The sequence below is a fragment of the Lotus japonicus genome, chromosome 2, assembly GCF_012489685.1.
Source record: "Lotus japonicus ecotype B-129 chromosome 2, LjGifu_v1.2".
Classification (NCBI taxonomy): domain Eukaryota; kingdom Viridiplantae; phylum Streptophyta; class Magnoliopsida; order Fabales; family Fabaceae; genus Lotus; species Lotus japonicus.
The window spans coordinates 1,433,474-1,458,262 of NC_080042.1; the positions used below are offsets into that span (position 1 = coordinate 1,433,474).

Here is a 24,789-nt window from a genome sequence, read left to right on the forward strand (position 1 = left end):
CATCATAACCTTTGTCAGCTATTTGGCTTATGGAGAGCAAGTTATGCAATAATCCTTCCACCAGAAGTACATCATTAATAACTGGAGTTTTTCTATCTCATATGAAACCTTTTCCAATGATCTTTCCCTTCTGGTTTCCTCCAAAGCCAACGTCTCCTCCTCACTTAAGTGGCATCAGTTTTTGGAATATAGACCTTATGTCTGTCATGTGTCGCGAGCATCCACTGTCCAGGTATCATGACAGGTGTCTTAACTGAGCTGCATAAGATGTCTGCAAGAGGAATAATTTTTGTCTTAGGTACCCATATCTTGGGTCCTTTCTTGTTAGTTTTCCCAGAAGTTCTCAGAACTTTTGGTGCAACAGGAGGATAATACAAGGGAACTTGATTGTAATATTTAGACATGTCAAGTTTAAATTTTCCCATTGGTTTTACCACCTTGGGTGTAACCTTTTCTGGAATGACAGTACCAGCGGGAACAAAATGCTTATGCAAAGGTTCGCTTTTGGGCTCAGATGGCTCACCTCTCATAGGTTGGGAGTAGCCAAGACCATTGTTCCCATTTCTGCTTATGTCATAGATCATTGAAGCCATAACACTTCTGTCTATGTCTTTGGCTAGGAACCTTTGAAACACTTTCTCATATAAAGTTTCATGCTTAACATCAGATGATGCAAGTTGATATTCTAGCATGACATTTTTAGCACAAAGAACAGAGTTGTCATTTTTAAGAGAAGAGTTCTCTTCAATGAGTCCAGAGACTGACTTCTCATGAACTTCTGATGTACTAGTTTTAACAGCATATTTTCTTTTAAGCTCTTTATGTTTATTTAAAAGCACATCATGTTTCTTCATTATTTCAGATAATGCAGTTCTTAGTTCAGATGAAGAAAATTTAGAGAATACCTCATCGTCATTCTCAGAGTCTGAGTCATCTTCTGAAGCTATCATATCATCCTGTGCTTCAGCATCTCTGCTAGTGGTAGCCATCAGAGCTTCCACAGCTTCATCTTCTTCTGACTCAGCTTCATCAGAGTTAGTCGCATCAAAGGTCACAAGAGCTTTCTTCTTGAAGACATTTCTTTGTCTCTTGTCCTTCTTTAGCTTGGGACAGTCACTCTTGTAGTGCCCAGATTCCTTGCACTTGAAGCAGGTGACTTCCTTCCCAGAGGGCTTCTTTTGACCAGATGAAGATTCAAATCTTCATTTACTTTTCCTCGGTCCTTTGCCCTTGCTTTGTCTGTTCTTCCAGAGCTTGCTCAATCTCTTTGTGAGAAGAGATAGCTCTTCATCACCAGAAGCATATGATGATTCTTCAGAGGAATATTCCTCTTCTGCCTGATAGGCTTTCGCCTAGTCAGGTTTTGACTTAAGAGCAATAGATTTGTCTTTCCTTTGAGGCTTGTGCTCTTTGAGTTCAATCTCATGGCTTCTGAGATGACTCACAAGCTCTTCTAGCTTCAAGGAGTTCAGATTCCTGGAAAGCTTCAGTGCAATGACAAAAGTCATCCACTCATTAGGCAAGCTTCTGATGATCTTTTTGACATGATCACCAGTAGAGTAGCTCTTGTTTAGCACTCTCATTCCAGCAATCAGAGTTTGAAACCTTGAGTACATCTCCTCAATGGTTTCACCAGATTCCATCTTAAACTGCTCATATTGTTTTATCAGGGCAAGAGTCTTAGTCTCCTTGACTTCTTCATTTCCTTCGTGCGTCATGACCAAGGAGTCATAGATGGATTTTGCTATTTCTTTGTCAGAGATCTTCTCATATTCAATATATGATATTGAACTGAACAGCATGGACTTCGCCTTGTGATGATCCTTGAACACTTCTTTTGAGCGTCAGTCATTTCAATACGGGGGATCTTCACTCCTGCAGCATCTACTGGATCAGTATAGCCTTCCATGACCATATCCCAGAGATTTGGGTCAGTGCCAAGGAAATAACTTTCGATTCTATCTTTCCAGTACTCAAACTTTTCACCATCAAAGACTGGTGCTCTGAGTTGGTTGTTGTTGTTGTTGTTGTTGTCAGTGGAAGTATTGGCTTGGGCCATCGTTGTTTTTCACACTAGGTTATGGATCACTGATCACTGTTAAGTGTATAAATCAGAACCAGAGCTCTGATGCCAATTGAAGGTGCAAAAAACACTAGAAAGGGGGGGGGGGTTGAATAGAGTTTTTAAACAAAAGTTTTCCCCTTTTTAAGTTTTGACAAACTTAAAGATAAGAACTCGGTGCTAAAGAATATGAAGTAGAGCACACAAGTATTTTATCCTGTTTCACTTGAGATAAAATCTCAAGTTAATCCAGTCCACCCGTGAAGGTGATTTCTTCCTTCTTCTGATGAAGGCAATTCACTAAAATCAATGAATGTTACAACTACACTTGCAACCTGCAAAGTGACTAACAGTACACTGATTTTATCACTAGTATACTCTCAAGAAGCTGATCAACCGATCGTCTCAAGACTAGCTAAACACTGAACCAAACTTGATTCAGTCCTCTCAAGATCCGACCAAACTTGGTCTCTTAAGGAACTTTACAAAGTGTTTGTAAAAGGTTTTGGGTTTACAAGAAATGCTTCTGAAAAGCTAATAGTAAACTCAGATGTTCAAGAACAATGAAGAAATATTGCTAAGAGATCGGTTAGAATGGATTCAAGAATATCAGCAAAGTTTCTTAGCTTCTTTCTTCTATGTTCAGCCCTTATATACTCCAAGGCATATGGTGTAGCCGTTGTTAGGGTTTTTGTCAGTTGGAGTGACAATCTTGTAATAACAGACTGCTAGGCTGAACGAGGCAGGTGGCGGTCAGGCTATGACAGTACGATGTGTACTATGACAGCGACCTGTCCTTTCACCAGCTGACTTAAGATCTGGAGTGCTTCAGATGGACGTTGGTGAAGCTTCTGATCAGAGTCAGACGGAAGATTGGATCCTCTGACCTTGCAACTTCTGCTTCTAGGCATGTTCCTCAGAACTTCTGAATGCCAGAGCTAGAATAGCTTGGGTCTTCAGAGCCAACTTCTAGCAGGTCTTCAGAACTTGAGTCTTCTACTTCAGGACTGTTCCTTCTGAAACATCTGGTCTTCAGAACTTCTGACTCTGGTTCTTCAGTACCTCTTGAGAGCTTCTATCTTCAGAACTTCTGAAGGATTTGCCATTGTTCTGAACGAATATGGTGAGCTTTAGAACTCTCTTTTGGTTACCCTTAGGTCTTCATCTTCTGATGGAATCGGCTTGGCTAGAATCAGAACCTGTTTGTCACAACTATAAAGGACAAACGTTAGAGTACCATAATTGTTCATACTCAAAAACCTTAACTGTAATCATCAAAATATAGAGATGCAACTATGATCAAATCTTGATCTTACAGTTTTTTTTTATTAAAGGGAGAACCTTAATCTTATTGGTTGAATTTCGTGATATTCATATATTTCAAAATGTTGATAAGATTGTTACTCATTTAAATTTTGAACTTATGTGAAGTTTGTTGCTAAGTGATAGAGATAGAAATTTTAATGTTGTTATCTTCTTGTTGTTATCTTAAGACGAATTTTAAAGTTGTTATTTTGTCTTGAGATTCGAATTCAAAATTGGATATCTTATCTTGATTTTGAATTCGAGTTTTGGTTGTTTTGTTTTTCGGAGCTAACCCTTAATGTTTGTTACTTGTCTATGTGGGCGTTTAACACTTTAGTGGATGAGCCGTTAAGTGGTGAGGTCTGATTTTCTTGGCAACAAGGATTTGGGCGACAGCTAGGGCTAGACGAAGAGGCTTAGGAGCGGCGGAGAAGGAAGGCTTGCAAAGCGAACATTTTTAAATAGTTGTTATTTTTAAACCGTGAATTTTATATCGTCGAGTGTCGTTATTTTTTGAATATTACGCTAGCGGTTTTTATCTTAGTTATTATTTGGGGTATTGTAATTACGCGATAAATGATGAATTATTTTTGGAATATTATTAATCATAAGAGTTTTGAAAATTTGAAAGTTGATAAAGATAAAAGTAATCAACGGATTTTGAACTTAACGGATAATTGAATCGTGGAAAAGATTATAAAATGTTATCGAAAAACCTCATTTGAGTTCAAGTAAGAACTCGGGTCGTTCTGTCTAGGTAAGGAGTGTTTTCAATGGGGCATTGTGCCCGGCCTACTTACCTGGGAACTTCTCAGGCCATTGCTTGTGTGATGATGGGCCTTTTGTGTTTTGAAAATATCACCTCTTTGAAAGAGAAAAAAGCCTAAGTTTGTTCACATATTTATTTGGGTTACTAATGTGATCCCCGGTTTAGAAATTGGGGCGTTACACAATACGGTGAGCAAGATCAAAATGGCGATAAAACTGGCCTGGGTGGCGACGACCAAGATAATGGTGGGAATGAGTCCCAACCATAGAACTTGCCCCTTGTAATTTTAAATTTTAATGATTCCACAAGCCCGATGTGGAATTTCTGGTAATGACTATGATTTTCCCTGCCTTGTCGGCTAATGCATGCATTTACGCTTAATGGCTTTCTTTAATTAATGTTCTTTCACATTTACTTTGTCACCGCCTACGATGTTCATTTGCGCTTTTATGTCACGCTTTTTATTTTGACTGAATTACGTTTAATGACTCCACGTGTGTAAAGAGAACTGGGGCTTAATGCTTGATTTAACTCGACCAGGGCTTAAAGTGAGACTTTGGATTAAGCCCTAACAAAAGTGAGACTTTGGATTTCACAAAGTGTTCGCCCATTTGGAGCTTAAAGTGCTCGGATCTCAATGGCGATTTGGGGTTTCCCAAGGCTTGTGCCTAGTTATAAGTGCTCACCCTTATTCCATGGGAGGTTTTGGTGGGTAAGGAGCTTACCCCACACATCACCAACGGATCCGGCGGGTGTGTCAGCTTTCCCGGGGCGATTCATGAACGTCAATGGTCTCCATCGAATCGCCGCCTTCAGGGAACTTGTCCCACCTGGCCAAAAAGGTGACTAGAAGTAAAGGTCAGAAAGGAGGTGCTTAGGGTTTCGGGTTTTAGATTCGAGAGAGTAATGTTGGGGTGGTAGGGACAAGTGAGGAGAGTGTTGGTCGTGCTTCTGGTTCAATTGTTAAGAAGAAGGTGGAAACTCTAGTCCTAAAAGAGCTCAATAACTCCCACCAAATGCTGAGGAATAAGTCCTTTATGTCTGCTCCTTGTCTGGGTAAGGACAATGATATAGAAGATGTCAGGATGCATAGCTCTTTGGACAAGTCCTATGGTGGGATTGGGAGCCTCAGTATGCTTGAGCAGGTGGTTGATGATAAATACTGAAAGTTTTCTTCATGAGTTCTTGAGGAAAAGTCAAATGAATGCTTGGGAGAGTGTTAAATCTGTTGGGAAATAATCTGTTGGGGAAGATGCTGCAACACTTGGATTGATGAAGATGTTGACGAAGGAAGCACTTGAAGATTCAAAGCGTGCATAAGCACTAACCTTTAGGTTCAATTCGCCCCCACCAATTACTGTATATTGGATGCAAGTGAGAAAACCGGCGAATTCCCTTCAGGATACTTTGAATTCCTTGATGTGGTTTGCACTAACACACCAAGCGTATCTTTGACAATAGTTTACAGAAGTATGATTCTCACACTTCACTCATGCATTAGTGAAGTGAAGGATGATTTAGAATAATGAAAATGGGAGAGAAATTGGTAAGGAATATGCCAATTTCGTACATGTATATTGTCCTCATTTCCTTCCCAAGTATCTCTTTATATAGAGATGTAACATCCCTTGATGAAGGGATGTGTCTCTTGGAAAATAACTGTTTGAATCGGTTATATACTATTAATGTTCCACAAGAGACATAACCATTCCATGGCTCAACTGGCAATCACATCTGATGGCCCACGTGAATTGAAAGTCGCGGCTTCGAATCCCAAGGGCTGCGTCTTTTTGCCAAAATTTTGAATTTCCAAACATTCAAATTAATTAATAAGCAAAACGCAGCCAGCAGGTTTCGAACCTTGCACATGGAGGTACAAAGCTTGTTGCACATCCACTGAACCAATATCATCATATTGATATAGTCTTGAACATTAATAACTATAACAATTAATACAAACATATTTCCAACTACATATTTTGGAAATAATTCTCACAAAATCTGATCTGGTTTCAGGTGGGGATATTGATGGGGGGAAATATACTCCTTCTGGGGAAAAACTCTAACTGTTTCATTCCCTTCTTCTGAAGAAAGGAGTGGTTAAGGATGGGCCCCATGGTTCTGAGGTCTTGATTAAGGGTTCACTTGGTCCCTAGTTTGATACTCAAGTTGATGCTTCTATGTCTAAAGCATTCTCCTAACCCGTCTCTTAATGAGTTGGTTTGTGTCATGTTCCCTCCTCTTATCTTGTTGTTTATGATGAATTACATAATTTGAAATTGTAAAGGTGCTGGGAAAAAAGGATTTTGCATGTTTGATTAGGGATTGTGCTAGAATGTATAACATGGGTTTTCTTGCTATTTTGGAGCGGCGAGTGAGTGGTGCTCAACCTGAGGAAATTGTTAATAAGTTTGCCTTTGATACTATTGTTAGATCTGATCCCTTGGGGTTTTCAGGGGATATATGGTGCTGCTGGGATTCTTCTTCTTTTTCGATTCAGGTGCTTGATGTTAGATTACAGTGTATTCATCTGCGTGTGAATGATTTGGTTCATGGTGACTGGCTCTTATTTGTTGTGTATGGAAATCGTCAAGAGAGACTAAGGGTTGAGTTGTAGGATGACCTTAGGAAATTTAAACAACTTCATGATGAGCCCTGGCGTGTTGTTGGTGACCCCCTAGTAAGGCTTTCTTAGGGATCATGTTGGTGTTTCCTTTCCTAGGTCAGTTTAGTTGTTTTTTTTTTGGAAAACCAAAAAGGATTATATTAAACTAGTAAGAATGGAGAACCAAGCTTACTAGAACAGTAAGGTCAGTTTAGTTGTTTCGGTGCTTTAACCCTCCTTGTAATAAAAAAGAAGATAATGAAATAAATTTTCAGCTACTCAAATAAGTTTAAAGTTTGCTGAAATATCATGCCAAAAGCCTAAAATGATATATATGAAAATAAACAGATAAATTATAAATGTGATTTCATTCGTTACTATTGACTTTTAGGCATATTATAAAATTATATTTGTTCGTATCATACTGAAATATACCTTAATTCATCCACTTGGACTGTGAATATTGTCGAATGGGAAAAGCTTAGTTGTCCAATTATATTGCAATATCTAACAACATCAAGTCCAACTTCACAAGGTACAATAGTATGCAGGTTCATTCTGTTAATCATGACATTATTTTATTTTAGAAGTCGACATTGCTCAATTGCTAAAAACTATAACATATAATCATATAATATAATATTATAACATTCTAAATTAATAATTTTTCCAAATAAATATTTTTTAATACTCTGTTCTATATATAACCCTCAGAAATGCTCAGAATTTTGCTGTGACAAAATAATAGAGAAAAAAATAAGATAGATCCAATTTCGTTTTCTTCAGATTAAGATGCAGCAAGAAATCAAGATCCAAATCAACTCCAATTATTATTCTTACTCGAAATGAAATTAATGTTTCCTGGTTATTGTTTCTAGCTTTTCCTCCTCAAGCTGTCATTTCCACTTCATCCTGGTATGTTGACCACATCACATGTGTGGACATTATTGAGAACTCACATGGCTAGCAAAATCCATAAAAGAAAGTCAAATAAAAAGGAAAAAGTAATAATAGTGAACCAAAATAATATGACATGAATCAGTGCTCTTCTCATAGCAACTTCTCATTCTGTCTGCTTTTTCCCACAGCAATCACATAAGTTCACTAGTGTAAAATGAAGGATATGGTAATATTCAAATAAATGAAAGATCAGATAGTTTTATAACATTGATTTTAATTCGATGAGCAATGGTATTGATTAAGAAGCATCAGGACAAGCCACAAACATAAATTCTTATATAATTGTGGCCATTTGGAGAGCAAATGGGAAAGAAGTGGCCTGCTTGCCGGGGAAACATAATATATAAAACATTGAAATCAAAATGAAACCAGCTAAGTATTTTGAATTGGTCCTCATTACATCACTATAAGTACTAATTATCATGCAGCTTTTCTCAATCATCAGTCACCACTAACACCAAACCTCTTCTCTGAATTCCCCACTTCTAAGACTAACAAGTGGGGATCTAATCAGAAGAATTGGCAGGAGGTAACCAGTTTTCTCCTTCCACCCATGACTGGTAGGGCCAGAAACCCCATAAGGGGTCGCCTCTGTCCACAAATGGCCATGGCATTGGCTATTGTTTTCGTTTCTACAACTATAGTTTCTGTTGCTGCTGATGGTTATACTTACTCCTCTCCCCCACCACCGTCTCCTTCACCGCCACCTCATTTCATCTATAAGTCACCACCTCCACCACCAATTAAGCACAAGGCTCCAACTTATGAGTACAAGTCTCCACCCCCTCCTTCACCATCACCTCCACCCCCATACATTTACAAGTCTCCACCACCACCACCAGATGAGCATAAGGCTCCAACTTATGAGTACAAGTCACCTCCACCTCCTTCACCATCACCCCCACCTCCCTATGAGTATAAATCACCACCACCACCTTCCCCGTCACCTCCACCTCCTTACTTGTACAAGTCACCACCACCTCCACCAAAATATGAACACAAGGCTCCTCCATACTATTACAAGTCTCCTCCACCACCCTCTTCCTCACCTCCACCTCCTTACTACTACAAATCTCCTCCACCACCCTCTCCTTCACCTCCACCTCCATACTACTACAAATCTCCCCCACCTCCCTCACCCTCCCCTCCCCCACCTTACTTCTACAAGTCTCCACCACCACCAAAAGAAATATCAAACCCTCCATACTACTATAAATCACCACCTCCACCATCGCCATCCCCTCCACCACCTTACTATTATAAATCTCCCCCACCACCTAAAGAAATAACACATCCTCCATACTACTACAAATCTCCCCCACCTCCCTCACCATCACCACCTCCACCTTACTATTACAAGTCTCCCCCTCCACCTAAACAAATATCACACCCTCCATACTACTACAAATCTCCCCCACCTCCCTCACCATCGCCACCTCCACCATACTATTACAAGTCTCCACCACCACCTAAACAAATATCTCACCCTCCATACTACTATAAGTCACATCCACCACCATCACCATCCCCTCCTCCACCATACTATTACAAATCTCCTCCTCCACCTAAAGAAATATCACACCCTCCATACTACTATAAATCCCCACCCCCACCATCACCATCACCACCTTCACCTTACTACTATAAATCTCCCCCTCCACCTAAAGAGATATCACACCCTCCATACTACTACAAGTCTCCACCACCACCTTCACCATCTTCTCCAACACCCTACTACTACAAGTCTCCTCCTCCTCCATCACCAGTACCCCATGCACCATACTACTACAAGTCTCCACCACCACCCAAGTATCATTCACCACCATATTATTATAATTCCCCTCCTCCACCTGTTGTGCATCCTCACCCACATCCCTACCACCACACATTGATTGTGAAGGTTGTTGGTAAAGTGTACAGCTACAGGTGTTATGACTGGGAGTATCCTGAAAAGTCTCATGCCAAAAAACACCTCAAAGGTATGTTGCATTCAATTATATATGCTTAGGACTACAATATTATTTGATGCTTTCGATATGTAAATGAAATTTTTCTATGCATCTTAAAATTAATATAGTAATTATTATTATTTACATATATATATATATATGTATATAAACATTTTATCGAACTCTAAATCTTTAATTTGACCAAACAATAACAATAAACTATATTTTATTTTATGTAATATATGATTCTCACTGTAGAAAACTCAAATCTTGAAACAAACTCAACTCCAAGTTTTAAAGTACAAAACATAATTTATTTAGAGTCGGCTAAAAGATGTAATATACAAAGAAAACAATCATATGAGAATGATATATTAGTTAACCCGTTGAGTTTTAATAACCCTCCCTAATATCAATATGTTGAATGACGAGGAAAGGTAAAGTAGCTGATCTTAAGTACCAATGTTGTCTTGTATAATATGTTTCTTCCACTTTATTTCTGTTTAAAATTGCAATTAATTTTTTATGGGGCAGGTGCCACTGTTGAGGTGAAATGCAAAGCTGGGAAAAATATCATCAAAGCCTATGGTAAAACGAAAAGCAATGGCAAGTACAGCATCATAGTTAAGGACTTTGACTAAGTCAAATATGGCCCCACAGTATGCAAGACTATGCTTTATGCTCCACCTAAACACTCACCCTATGGCATACCTACTAAACTGAATGTGGGAACCGACTTGCACGTGAAATCCAAGGACAAGTATGAAGTTGTGCTCAAGGCAAAGCCATTTGCTTATGCATCAAAGAAGCATTTTAAAGAATGTGAAAAGACCAAGCCTTCTCCAACTCCTTACTACTATAAGTCACCACCACCACCAGTCCATTATTACTCTCCTCCATATTACTACAAGTCACCTCCTCCTCCAATCAAATCATCATCACCTCCTTATTATTACAAGTCACCACCTCCACCATCACCAGTATCTAAACCACCATATTACTATAAGTCACCACCTCAACCATCACCATCACCACCTCCACCTTATTATTACAAATCTCCTCCTCCACCTAAAGAAATATCACACCCTCCATACTACTATAAGTCACCACCCCCGCCATCACCATCCCCTTCTCCACCTTACTATTACAAATCTCCCCCTCCACCTAAAGAAATATCACACCCTCCATACTACTATAAATCACCACCTCCACCATCACCATCACCACCTCCACCCTACTATTACAAATCTCCTCCTCCACCTAAAGAAATATCACACCCTCCATACTACTATAAGTCACCACCCCCACCATCACCATCCCCTCCACCATATTATTATAAGTCACCACCTCCACCATCACCATCCCCACCTCCGCCTTACTATTATAAGTCTCCTCCTCCACCCAAAGAAATATCACACCCTCCATACTACTATAAGTCACCATCACCACCATCAACATCTCCTCCCCCTCCATACTATTATAAATCTCCCCCACCACCATCCCCATCACCTCCACCTCCATACTACTACAAGAGTCCCCCTCCACCATCTCCCTCTCCTCCCCGCTACTACTATAAATCTTCACCTCCACCATCACCATCTCCACCACCTCCCTACTACTACAAATCACCACCACCACCTTCCCCATCACCTCCACCTCCGTACAATTACAAGAGTCCTCCTCCACCATCTCCGGTTTCTCATCCTCCCTACTACTACAAGTCCCCTCCACCACCATCCCCATCTCCTCCACCTCCTTACTACTATATAAGTCCACCCCCACCTTCACCATCTCCCCCTCCACCATACATTTACAAATCACCTCCCCCACCAACAAAGTCTCCTCCACCACCAGTTTACATCTATGCTTCTCCACCACCACCCGTGTACAATTAAGCCTAAAATGCGGATGCCCCATTTGTGATAAATCAGGTACGCAATTATCATCTTTACATTCACACGCACACAACACATATTTTCATTATATGTATAAAAATCATTAATGAATATTTCTATTTCTTTTCAGATTCTAGTTTTCATCAAGGAATAAAGGCAAGCTCTATTTGGAGCGAAGTGGACCATCTAGCTTCCATTCTAAATTCATTTAATAAAAATGTTTCCTTCCTATATTATGGTTTTGAAGTCATGGTCCAATCAACACGGGGAAGCGAGATTTGAAATGTTGATCTTTCTAATTTATTTGTGCATATAATATTATATATAGTCATGTATGATTGTTTTCTATTTATTGGGGAATTTTCATGTTGGTACCCTGTTCTGTTTGTAACAAGACTGTTAGTAATAAAGAGATGTATTTGGTGTCTGTTATTAAATTGATTAATTGTTTTCCAACAACAATAATTGTTCATATGATTTTGTCTATTTCAAAAAGTTGTAAGAACACATAAAAGTGTCCAAGCAATATATAGAGGAGGTGCATACTGGTTCTTTGAAGCTTATATACAGAACACATAACAGACACAGGCTCGCAAACTAGTTTCTTTATACAATTTTTTCTTACTGGCTTCTTATAAACAGTATGAAAAGTACAAATTAAACATCCATACCAGGGCCAATCCAATGCATGATGTAACAAACAATTGCTAAGAGCCAGTCCTTATTGCTGCAAGCAAATAAAGTAAATTAAATGTTATCTAAAGGAGAAAATCATCTGTAGTTCCTGTATAATAAGAACAATCATCTAAAGTTTAACTTTTAGGCTTATCACTTGTGGATGGCCAGAGTAAAATGCAAATGCTAACTATTGTCTGCAAAATTGCAACTACAATTATAAAGTATATTCACTACAAGCAATCTGTTTTCTGACCTCCTACACCCTTGTACTGTGGGGGTTAAAAGTAAATGCACACTGTTAGTAGAAGGTAATAATGCTCCCGAATTGATGGTCCCATTAGGTCTATGGACAGGAACTGGAAGCCTTCCATTGGACATCTATAAAAGACAAGAAAAAAATTAAAAAAATTAAAAAACCGATAGGGGTAGATTTAACCTAAGTCTTCTGTCAATCAAATACCATACATTAACTTAACTCTCCACACTCCCCAACAACCCAAAAGGGGTAGATGTAACAAAAAGATACATTTAGTGATCCATGAAAAGGAAGGATAGAGAGGGAAAAAATCATACATTTAGCAAAGTCTAGCTTGTGTCACTACAATTCCAAGCAGGCAATCACTACTACTAAGAGAGAATGTCCTTCAAAGAGAGTGCTAGCAACACAGAGGTTCATTCACCTAATGCAACCAAGTAACATTGTTAAAATGGGAAACACTGTTAGAACTTAGAAGTTTAAATTGGATGAAATAATTGTAATAAACCAACCACTTAAAATAGTAAAAGGAAAAGAAAAAAAAAAGTTCTGGCACTTGGGGTTCAAAACCCCCAACAAGAACTCTGCAGTGATCACAAAATCTGAAAAGTTTATATCTTTCAAACTGACCCTGAGGAATGACCAATTTCCAAACACAAAGGCACAAACTTTACAAGTTGGGGAAACAGAAAATTTAAATAGAACAAAAATTAGACATTTTTGTAAATTCCGGTTAATCAGATTTTTGTTCAAGCCTCTTTCAAGCTTTGAAACATTACCGTCATCAAAAGCATATGATGAGTGTGTAAGAGACCTTCATGATTAAAGAATTCAAACATGAATACAAACAATCAATCTTTATTCACATTTTCCCGGACAAAGTGGGTTCTTAAACATTATAAAGTTCAGATTTTAAGGAAAGAACATTAAGAAAGAGAAATAGTTAAAGATTTACGCAATTGAGAAAGTAAGAGTAACTGGGAGAATCACGCAATGCAAGCAAGAAAATTGCAGGAAACAATGCAATAATCAATACTGCATAGTATTGAAAAGAAGAAGAAAGAACTAACCCTCGCACTAGCAGCTGTGATAACACTGGTATGCAATTGAATAGAGAATTAGGAAGAAACTGAAACTACTTCTGCAGAATCAAAGGATTCTAGACAGAAATTGTATTGAATTATAGAATTGGGGAAGAACAGAGAATCTAGGGTTTACAAGCCTGTTCCCACGAACAGCTCTGGTTCCTCAACCAGCCAAACACTCAATTCTCCAAAGATAGCTTCTAATGCAAGTATAGTCCTATTTATAGGCTAACTGCTCTAACTATACTAGCAGCCTGTAATAGCTGTAATTGCCAGCTGGCTTATAACTGCCTCTGGCCTAATTATTACTAATTACATTTAAGCCCTTTTACAATATCTAATTAGCCACTTGAGCCCTTCTTTTATACACATGTTTAATAGCTGGCTTATCCTTAGACCTATCAAGCTGTTGAAGAGAGAAAGTGTCCATCTCTGAGAAGAGTAATGTAGGTTTGGTTGAGCTGTGAGGCCGGGGGAGTTACGGACACGAATGAAGAAACGTTTACAGTAGCTCGCTTTATATTGAACGTTATAATAAAGATGTCAATTCTCATATGTTTTATGGAGCTCAACCACAAATGACAAAACTATCATAAAGATATCAGTTTTCATATAAATGTACCAAACACAAATGCGTCATTTTAACTCATTTATAACACTCAATTCTGCCATATCTAATTCTGGCATAACCAATTATGCTAACACTGATCCAAACACACTTATAATTGTTGCTTGGTTAGCTATTTCTGTCATTCACTCCAAATCATCAATAATAGAACCCATTTAGAATAATTGATGTAAGCTTATCTTATATCTTGAAGCTTATGCGAGCATTTGAGAGAGCTTATAAAAATAGCTTATGACCTACCTATTTTGATTTAACTTATGAAGTTTAGGCTTACTTATAACTTATTTTGAGCTTCTTTCAACAAACTTATCAAATTAGCTTATAATAAGCACTTCTGTGATAAACTTTTATTATAAGTGGTTAATTAAACTATTTATCTAAATTAACCCAAGATCTCTTTCGGTCTGCAGGGCGGGGAAGTCAGAGGATATATTTGTTTTGATTCTAGTAGCCAGTACTGTTTTTCTTGATACACCAAAGAGATGAACTGTACACATAAGTACCCACATTTTTTGAACATAGAGACCATTACATGATACCTTAACCTAAAAGATAATGCAAAAACCCTTGCCATGTGTAATAAGATGGCAACAAACATATTGAAGTGACATCTATAATTTCACTCATTCTCTAAAGAAAACCTGTACAAAATTATGGGATGTAACGTGGTATACATGTACTAAGATTCTAATAATGTCAAACTTCAGCTGGTTGGAACTTATCCCAAGCTTTGCTCTCTTCATGAAAGCATAGTTTACCTGCAACATCTGAAAGTTCATGTGACTACACTAAAATGTGTCCTATCACCTATGTATAAGTTGCTCGCCAAGTTCTATGCAGAAGAAGCAGGGAGTCATGAGTCAGAGATGGTTTTGGATTTGAAAAATTTTGCAACTTCCTGATAGAGTTTCTGTTCCTCAAATGGCTTTGAAACATATCCATCCATACCACATTTCAAGCACTTATCATATGTAGCATGGATTACATCAGCTGTCATGGCCAGTATTGGGACATGCCACTCGCTTTTTCGGGTATTTCCTTCGCCTAATTCACCGTTCACCTGCTCATTCGCCTTTCTCTCCATCATACGAATTTTACTAGTTGCTTCAAATCTGCAATGTATATAGCACTTACTTAAAATGGTTTTCCAAAAGGGCATGCATGTCTCTCAACTATGTTTAATTTTTTTTTTATTGGCAAATTTTAGTTGTTAGAAATGTTAGTAAATTAGTCCTCCTCAGGGTTCGAACCCTGGACCCTTCACCCTTCATCCCACCCAACCCTTATGTCCCTAGCTCTTACCACTTGAGCTATCCTTCGGGGACCTCAACTATGTTTAATAAAATGGTGGTGACAACATTCCTCAAATGAATTAGCATATAGGCATGTTAAAAAGTTGGTGCTAACCCAGTTAAGAAGCAAATTGAGATTCCATTAATATTAAATGCTTTAAAGTTTAAACCCTTATTTCTGACAAATCATTAGAATGTTATAAAACCACTATTGAAGTATGTATTTACAAAACATGTTAATCACTAGAGTTTCTTTTGGAGAGATATGATGTCACATATAGCCGACCTAGGCTTTTGTTGTTGTTTATTAATCTCTATTGATAAGAGAAGATACACATCTTGCCAGCCCGGTTTTTATTTCATGGTTGAAAGAGAAGAACTATATATAATAGTAGAATGATGTGTAAAATTTCAAGAATGTGGCAGAGCTAGTGTATGTATGGCCATTCTCAATAAAAGATAATAGTTAAGCCTCAATAATGTAGCTAAATGCATACAAATTGCACAAGACTCATATTAACATGGTAGCGACCATGTTATATGTTATATTGCATCCATATTTTGCCTGATCAGTTCTAATGATCTAGAGTATTTTAAAGTATATCACAACAAATTTGACATGATAATATGCGTAGTAAAGGAGAAAAAGAAACTATAGTAGTCAGTGAAAACATGCATACCCGTCCATTTCTGGCATTTGAATGTCCATGAAGCAAGCATCAAAACAGTGAGGCAATTGAAGCATTTCAAGTGCAGCTTTGCCACTTTCAACACACTTCACATCAGCTCCAAACTTTTTTAATGCACCTGCAGCAACTCTCCGGTTCACGACATTGTCATCGACCACCAAGATTTTCTTTCCGTAGAGAAGGCTTTGTAGAAAAGAAGAACCATTCAGCATGTCCTGTCCTAGCTGCCTCTTCTTCCCTATCCCCAGAACTTGCTGAAGACACGCAGCCACCATACTAGATCTCAGAGGCTTCATGATCACAGTATCAGTAAAACCTGTGGCCTTAGCTTGGTCGAACTCGGTATTCTTAATATTGGTTGCCAGAAGGATCATTTTAGGCATCTTAAATACATGTCCATTCTGTTTGAAGTCCAGCTTCCATATGTTGAAACCTCCATGCTCTCCAGATATCCATGTGTCCTTCTCAACCATGATAATATCAGGTTGGAACATTCTGCCACATCCAAATGGTTTCACTCAGTAAATGAAAAGAACCAAACAACTTAAACACAAGACTCTAATTGCATATCTTCTCAGAATGGTACTTAAAATAAATTAATATTTGATGTATTAATTTTTTTTTTTTGGAAATCCAAATAATAGACATAAAAAAAATAGTTCCTTTTTCTGTGCTTTTTTCTCCCTTGCACTTGCATGCGAAAAAGTCAATGCAGTTTCATAATATATGTTAAAAGAATAATACAAGTAATTAAAGGAAAAATTAGAATAATTAAAGAGAAATGCTAGCAACATGCTCTCTAAACACATTCTTCAACACACTCCATGCCATTGTCTTATTTTTTTTCAAAGTCTAACATATTTTCCTGAAGAGTGAGGCAAGTGTGCTGACCTTCTTAAAAATAGACAAATCAAAGGGAGAGTATGGTAGAGTGTGTTTAAAAGAGTGTGTCCTTAACCCTCCTCATAAGAATGTCAAAATCTATATTTATCTTTTGTACAGACACATCCATAAAATATGACATAAATTAATTTCAAATTGAAGACCTATACGGGAAACATAACCAAAAAACATTTTAAAACCCACCCAGAATGGAAAATATGTCATTTTGCCATTTTAAATACAGCATATATAAGCCCTAAAATCAAGAGGGACCATAGCAGGGTATACATAATATGTGTATTTCAAATAAACTTGTTAAATAATTTTATGTGGTTAAAAACCCAACTTAAAAGCAAAAGCATATGCCAAAGTTACAACAATTACCAAAATGCTGATACTGCTGTTTTTATCATCATTTGCAGTTTGTTCATAATTAAGTCCAACTCCGTGCACAGAGAGAAATAAAAATATAAAAGAAGGGAAAATTACCCTGATGTTAAAGAACCATTTTTCCCACATAAAGCCACAGCCTGACTGATGCTATTTGCAACTTTAACGAGTATCCCTAGTCTCTTTAAAAGGTATCTAGTCACAGCAGCTCTAACTGGTTTTCCATCGACCACTATGACTTTCAGGCCTCTAAAACTGGAAGGAAGATCTTCCAAATTTAGTTTCTTCATGTCACTAACTGAATTTTTCTTAAACATTCCGAAAGCAGCAGTAAATGAAAATGTGCTCCCGACCTGGGGCCGGCTTGTGAAGTTTATCTGACCACCCATTAGTTCAACCAGACATTTACTGATACTCAAGCCAATGCCAGTACCGCCGTAATTTCGAGAAGTTGAGCTGTCAGCCTGCACAAAAGGCATGAATATTGTATCCTGGGCTGAGAAAGGAATTCCAGTTCCAGTGTCCTCCACACAGACTCTCAATTTGACTTGCTCCGATGATTCACTAGTGGCTGCCATTTTACTTGAACAATCGAAGTAACGTTCTTCATTTGCAATCAGATGCTTAAAATTCTCCCAGCTGTTCTGTTCATCAACTGCTTCACATCCGCTTAAGGTTTTGAAATGGCAATCACCAGATAAATGGAAAACCTCATCTGACTCTCCATTCAGAATAGTTTCATGTTTTCCATTCATTACGGGATTTATGTTATCCTCTAGATGAACTTTAACAAATATATGTCCTTGCTCAGTAAACTGCAAGATGCAGAGATTGATTAGTAATCAGCAAGTCCCTTGTGAGTAAACTTAATGAATTAAATAGAGAAATTAAATTGTTAGGATATAATGAAAAATACCGTATAATATCTTGATTGTATCTCAGTAATTTAGAGCAACTTAGATTATCTTTTAGGACTGGTTCCATATTTCTTATGTATCATTAGTTGTTTCCTTATTCAATTAGGCTCTGGAGTCAAGATTTAGTGAAAATAACGATTGGTGCTTTGTCTTCTATAATTATCTCAAAGCTATCATTCACTATCAATATAATTTTGTTATTCTAAGTATCCTTCTTCCTCTCTCTATACCAATAGGTTTGTCACGAACCAGAATCTTACACTGTTTGGTGCAGACAAGCGAATGGTTTTATACCCTATTTCTAACAAGCCACCTAACACAATTTCAAAAAAAAACAAGCCACCTAACACAAGGAGTCAAGGACTCATTGGGCTCGAAGCATGGACAATGCATGACCCAACTAGCTTGTGTTGAAATTCAACTTTTTCTTAAAATAAAGGAGGACAACAAGGATCAAACTCTAGACTACTAGGTCATAGAGGCTCTAATACCAGGTCATGAACCAACAATCCCAAAAGCTGAAGCTGCTGGATGAAGACACATGAATGGTTTTGTCTTATATTTCTAACAAAGACTAAACCCTATAACTCCAACAAGGATGAATGAGTCAAGCATCAATGCAATTCCTCTTCCACAGTTGCCAAGTGTAGGGTGAAGAAGAAAACAAAAGGCTAAATCTAAAAGTGAAGATAAGAAGCTTAAAATAATTAGAATAATCTATCAACTAAACATCATACATATTAGCAATGTAAATTCAAATAACATCTTACCTTAACAGAGTTGCCAACAAGATTTGTTATTATTTGTCTGAATCTTCCAGGATCTCCCATAAGAATATCTGGGACTTTATCAGAAACAAACACAGCCAACTTTACTTCCCCAATCAGCAATGTAAGGTCAGGTGGAAGAATTGTAAGTTTGGCACGCATCAGGAATATCAACAGTCATAAGACCCAGAAAGGTGAAACAACAGAAAGGAAAGAATAATATAAGTTCATCAACTAAAGAAAAGGAAATAGAAGGGTGATATTATATAACTTGAGCAAGGAAAAACATTTTTTACAGGCCTTCAAAAGATTAATCAACAATCAAGACATACCTCTAGACTTTTGTGTCTAGACTTCTCAGAGAAAAGAGAAAGGACGTCGTCAAGTATGGAACGGAGGTCAAATGGAACAGCCTCTAGCTCTAACTTGCCAGCTTCAATTTTAGCCCGGTCAAGAACCTCATTTATCAATGTTATCAGTGCCTTTCCACATGCTTGAGCAGTCTGAGCATAATCTCGTTGGGTTGAACTCAATTCTGTATCTAGAAGTAGAGCCATCATTCCTACAATAATTTGGAGTTAAATGATCTGATGATCAATGGAAAGTGCAAGTTATGAAAGCCTGTCACATTTTTTAAGAGAGAGAGAGAGAGGCAGACTCTTGAAGTTACCTAAAATGCCATTCATTGGTGTTCTAATTTCATGAGAGACTGTAGCTAGAAACTGACATTAAAAACAAAATATAGGTTATTGTGATCAGTGAGTAATTCCTGAAAATAATAAACTATGCTAACAATATGCCAGATAAATTACCTGGGACTTGGCAACATCAGCTGCTTCTGCTCGGACTTTTAAATCCTGCATTTCATGAAAATCATCTTCAACTTTGACAATATGATTTCCAGCTTCATATAAAATGTAACCCACTAATATAAGAATCACAAAGAATAGGACTGCCGTGGTAAGGGCGACCCAATTTGTTGGTTCCTTCTGATGATACCTATTTAAAATTTAGAGATAAGAATCTGTTTACAAGCGAAAACGTTAAAACTCCTTACACGAAACACAAATTCCACTAGCACCCACCTACATATCATCTGATGTATCCTGTATGGATCTCCGAAATCGAGTTTGCTTTCATAGGAAAGAGACATATCAGCTTCTTCGGAGTGATTTCCATACATGGTTAGGGGATTACTACAATTTGTGATATCATACACATTCACCAAAATTGCTTGGTTACCAGCAAGTTGCCCAAGTAAATTCTCCACAAGGGACTCAACATCAAAGGATCCTCCAACATATCTGATTCCAATTAGAAATTTATTTAGTACTCTATTTTGGACATTAAGAAGCTAACAGTAAACATAAATTTCATATAATATAGGTCAGAAACAAAGTTCAAACTAAATGTTTGACAGGACGAATACAAATCACATAACCATCCTGGCCATCACATACCACAGAATCTGATAATTTAAGGCTCGTGAAAGATACAAAAACAAAAGAGGAAAATATATGAAAATGAATTTTCGGTAAATTAGAAATGATTAAACAATCAATCGGTTAAGGATGCTCAATGAGCGGTTAATGAATACCCACTAACCAGTTAACTGATAGTGCCAATTGCACTGGCATAAGTTGTCCTCAAACTCAATCATAAAGGCTGTGGCAGTTGTGGCAAATGGTAATGACACTGAAGGTGTCATTGAACAGAAAAAAAAGAAACTGGTAGCACAAAAACGATTGCCAAGTTGCAGGGAGTGTGATAATTGACAAACATTAAAATGTAGAACTTTAGAAGTCACAGGTTAAACTAATTAGCATGACTCGTGATGCGTTGAAAAAAAAAAGCAGAAGCTTCTGTCACAGCCTTCAATAATCATTAACATGCAGTTATCTTTCATTTGCGTTTTAAAAAAAATTATTAAAAAGGGAATCATCAACCATAAAAGGATAGATGGAAGCATTATAAACACGATAGTAAGCATAACTGTAGCAGTGAAAAAGTTTCCCAAAAAGTATGTCTTCCCATTCTATCTAAACTTTCAACCATCCCTCACCCTACCATTATCCACACTCAAAACTTAAATTGAAGTATGATTAACAAACAAGAAAGGGAAAAGGATAAACATAATTTACTTCCAGAAAATGCAAAAAGACTGAAAATAAAAGTTATACTTATTACTTAACAGCTAAAACTATTTATTGCAAGAACCACCAAAAATATTACAAGAGCAAACTTAAAAACCTAAGTGAAACTGAAAACAGAACCTACCCTGCAGTTGCTTCAATGCGTTCTTCTAGTGTTGGCTTTGGAGGGAGCTTAGATTTGTACACAGGAAATGTTAAAACAACGCCAAGATGATGAGAACCCAACAGCCTGAAAGGACTTGTTAGAACTGCTTTCCCAGTGGCCCTAGCCCTTAAAATGTTCTCTTGGTCCTCCTGATCATGCACTAGCAAAAAATTGAGGTTGAAATTATACATAATGTAAGTAGAGAATTATTGATCAATGTATTATTACCTCCCCAGACATCATATCAAGAGACTCAAGGTATGAGACAGTTTCTTGAGCAAATATCACTGGTGCATACTCATCTCTAACCTGTGAAGACTCCCTTTCCATTGTCTTTATAACCCATCCGTGTTGCTTCTCAAATCTCTCTCTCTCTGAGTTAATTACTCTTTGTGCGTAAGCCACACCACTCAGTAATGGCCGTTCAAATGCTGTTCTTGCTGTATACTCAGCAAAGGTTTCCTAATATATATATCCAGTTGGAAGGAGAAATTTACAAAATTAGAACAACAATTAGGAAAAACCAAATAGCATAACATTTCCTTCATATCATAATCAGGGTTTTAAATTGGGGTGTACAACCGCAATTACAGTCGCAACATAAAGGGATTTTGACTCACCAAACAGCACAGCGACTGCAATTGTGGCCGCATTGACCCGCATTTGTCCACAATTCCGCAACGCAGCGGTGACCGCAACCCCAATTTAAAACCCATATCATAATTTTGCATTGCGCTTAGCTAGTCAATGGCAGATCAAGCACTAACCTCATCAATGGCGGAAGGGTTTCTGTAATAATGGAAAGTTGAAACAAGGATGGCAAGAGCATGGACATGGTTCACACTAACACTAAACTGATCTTGCAACATTCTTGCCCTTTGATCACAGAGGCTACCCAACACCTCTTTCCTTCTAACTTTAGTGTCATCATCCATTTTACTATAGATATTCCAACTGATAAAAGCCATTAGCAGGACCCACATAAACAAAAACCACGGTAGCCATGCTCTATGGTCCTGAATGAAAGTGTACTTTCTTTTAGACCCCATTTGATCATGGTGACTCTGCATCTTCAAGCTAAGACCCATCAGCAGCAAATTCACTGGGCTGCTATGTTCTTTCCTTGCTCCTTTTCTTCCTCCTTCATACCTATTTTTTGAGAAGTCCCAAAAGAGAAATTTATAGTTAGTGGTCATATAGGAGGGTCACTTTTTCTTTAAAGCACTGGCAAAATTCCAGACACTTTTCTCTGATGGATGAAAAGAAAAAGGTCACAGAACAAAACTCCAAGCAATAAAGCATTATAACAGCATTGTTTTATGTGATTCAAACCTCAGAAAGGGCAAGCACAAACACACCAGGAATCATGAAGGATTGGCCAATTACTTCTCTTTCTCTCTCTTAAGAAGCCAAACCCATTTCAAAAAATAACCCCACAGAGACAGAGAGAAGTCAGACAAGAAACCCAGAATTAAAAGATTGAAACTTTCAACTCTCAGAGACAAGCATGGGCCTCAAAAGACGGAAAAACAGCTCAAATTTCTAAGAGCCACCTCACTCTCTCTCTCTCCCTACACCCCAATACTTGGTTTTGCTTCAGACTTAAGAATGTGAAGGGTCTAATTTAAAAATCAAGACAACTATTAACAATAATCATGCTATGTAATGTAAGCGTGAAACTGCTACTGGTCTTGGCCTAAAGACAAAGAAGGGAACTTTCACACTCTCTCTTACATATAAAATTCCAAACCTTCATTGACCCCAAAATCACGACCCAATGAAACATGGGTGAGGGAGAAAGAAACAATATTTACCTGTAACAAGAAAGAGACTAAGAGAGGGTGACTACACAATGAATCATAGGTCGTAAGTAACAGTTTTGTTCTTGTAAATCTTTGTGTCTCACTCTGCATACACACAAACACAATAGTCCTTTTTTTATATACCCTTTTGCTGGCTTTATCTAATTTTTTTATTTGTTTATTTATATGTATTTAAGATAAAAAAGAACAAATTTTTAGGATTTTCCCCATACACACTCTTGTCTCCCATGAACTTGAACAAAAAAAACAATGATAATAACAACTGGTCTATGACTCACTACGCCTCACACTATGCTTTGAAGCCTCTTTTTTCTGTTTTTGGCACTAACACTAATGCTGATGCATTATTGCATTTCACAGCAAAACTGTCTCCTACTCAGTCCCCATTCCTGAAACGTGTCACCTTCAGGGTTCAGGGCTGAAAAGGGAAAACAGTGTTGTCAAAGGAAGGTGGAGGAAAAAGGTTCTAAAAGGCAAGCTTTGTTGAAAAACTAAACCTATGGCACCATTTTTCCATCTTTCACTACACTACAAATTTTCTGTATGGCCCATAAGAGTAAAAAGGCATCATCTTCCTCACCTGGGTCTTTCTCCGTTTCTCGTTTCCTTGTCCCTTTATCGTTCTTGTGTTGGTGATTTTAGAATCATCAATGTATTTTAGTAGTAATGTGATCTACTATAGGCTGATGCAATTACGCGTTAGGTTCGGAATCGAGTCAGGTTAGTGCGGAGTGCACGCTCGGTGAGCCAACGCATAATTGACCGCGAATACGAACCGGGGTCCAAGGGGCGGAGCCCCTGGCTGGGGTCCCGCAGCGCCCCGTTCGAAACAAATTTTGAACGTTGGTGACCCTAGTTTGAAATTGTGACTTTTCGGAACAATCGTGATCATTCGCCTAAACACAACCTTCTATATAAGGTTGCTTGCAGCCTAAGGAAAAAGAACACAGAAAAACAGAAACAGAAATTTGAATAACAAAACTCTCTACTTTCTTCATTTGTTCTCTTGTGCCAAGAAACAGATTGATTGTCAAGTATTATCCCAACAAAGATTTCGTGAACTCAGGCAATTATAGGGTCGAAATAATTTGTTCGGAAAGTGGACGCTCACGATTCTTGACTTTATCCAGGATTATGACAACCAGTTTTCTAACATCTTGTGTCCAAATTTGAGCACAGAATGGAGACAAAGAGTGTGAGTGTGTGAATGAGAGACAATGGCAATTACAAATCTGTCTGATTGTGACATTTCGACCAAGACACGGATCTTATTCCCATATGGATTGCCCAACACACCCATGTTTTGTTTTTTCGGATTCCGTAAATGCCCTTTGGAAGAGACTACGGTCTACGGATTTATCTAGTGGTGTTAAATTTGGCACTCAAGAAACAAATTTAGTACATTCCAGGATTTGTATTTCTAAAACTCATGTTGAGTAGCATTTCGGGAATTTAAATCCCGGAATCTTCCGGTCGGGAATTAAAAATTCAGAATTCAATGAACATGATTTCCAGCGGCGTAAATAAGCCTCTTTTTGT

The 24,789-nt window shown here is 37.8% G+C and overlaps 1 protein-coding gene and 1 pseudogene across 11 annotated transcripts; one reads left to right on the forward strand and one right to left on the reverse strand.

Annotated features, from left to right (window-relative positions):
- Positions 1-6,373: 6,373 nt before the first annotated feature.
- On the reverse strand, positions 6,374-23,406 carry LOC130737373 (histidine kinase 4-like). Of its 11 annotated transcripts, none has more exons than XR_009018647.1 (15): positions 23,242-23,394; positions 22,195-22,576; positions 21,656-21,889; positions 21,407-21,576; positions 20,215-20,433; positions 19,942-20,128; positions 19,800-19,851; positions 19,462-19,691; positions 19,133-19,231; positions 17,545-18,260; positions 16,165-16,668; positions 14,951-15,304; positions 12,797-12,903; positions 12,217-12,272; positions 6,374-7,704 (listed from the first exon to the last, which is right to left on the reverse strand). XR_009018647.1 is itself a non-coding variant. In XM_057589119.1 (13 exons), exons 2-13 carry the CDS (start codon positions 22,513-22,515, stop codon positions 7,697-7,699), a joined length of 2,796 nt encoding a protein of 931 aa, XP_057445102.1. In that variant the 5' UTR covers positions 22,516-22,576; positions 23,242-23,404; the 3' UTR covers positions 6,374-7,696. The 11 variants fall into 11 exon arrangements, 4 of the variants coding, with proteins under 4 accessions (XP_057445102.1, XP_057445101.1, XP_057445099.1 ...); XR_009018648.1 differs by lacking the exon at positions 6,374-7,704 and adding an exon at positions 12,477-12,601 and having other exon boundaries at positions 12,258-12,272; XR_009018649.1 differs by lacking the exons at positions 12,797-12,903; positions 14,951-15,304 and adding an exon at positions 12,477-12,601 and having other exon boundaries at positions 23,242-23,406.
- Positions 8,158-11,982, forward strand: LOC130737374 (extensin-2-like; annotated as a pseudogene).
- Positions 23,407-24,789: the final 1,383 nt, after the last annotated feature.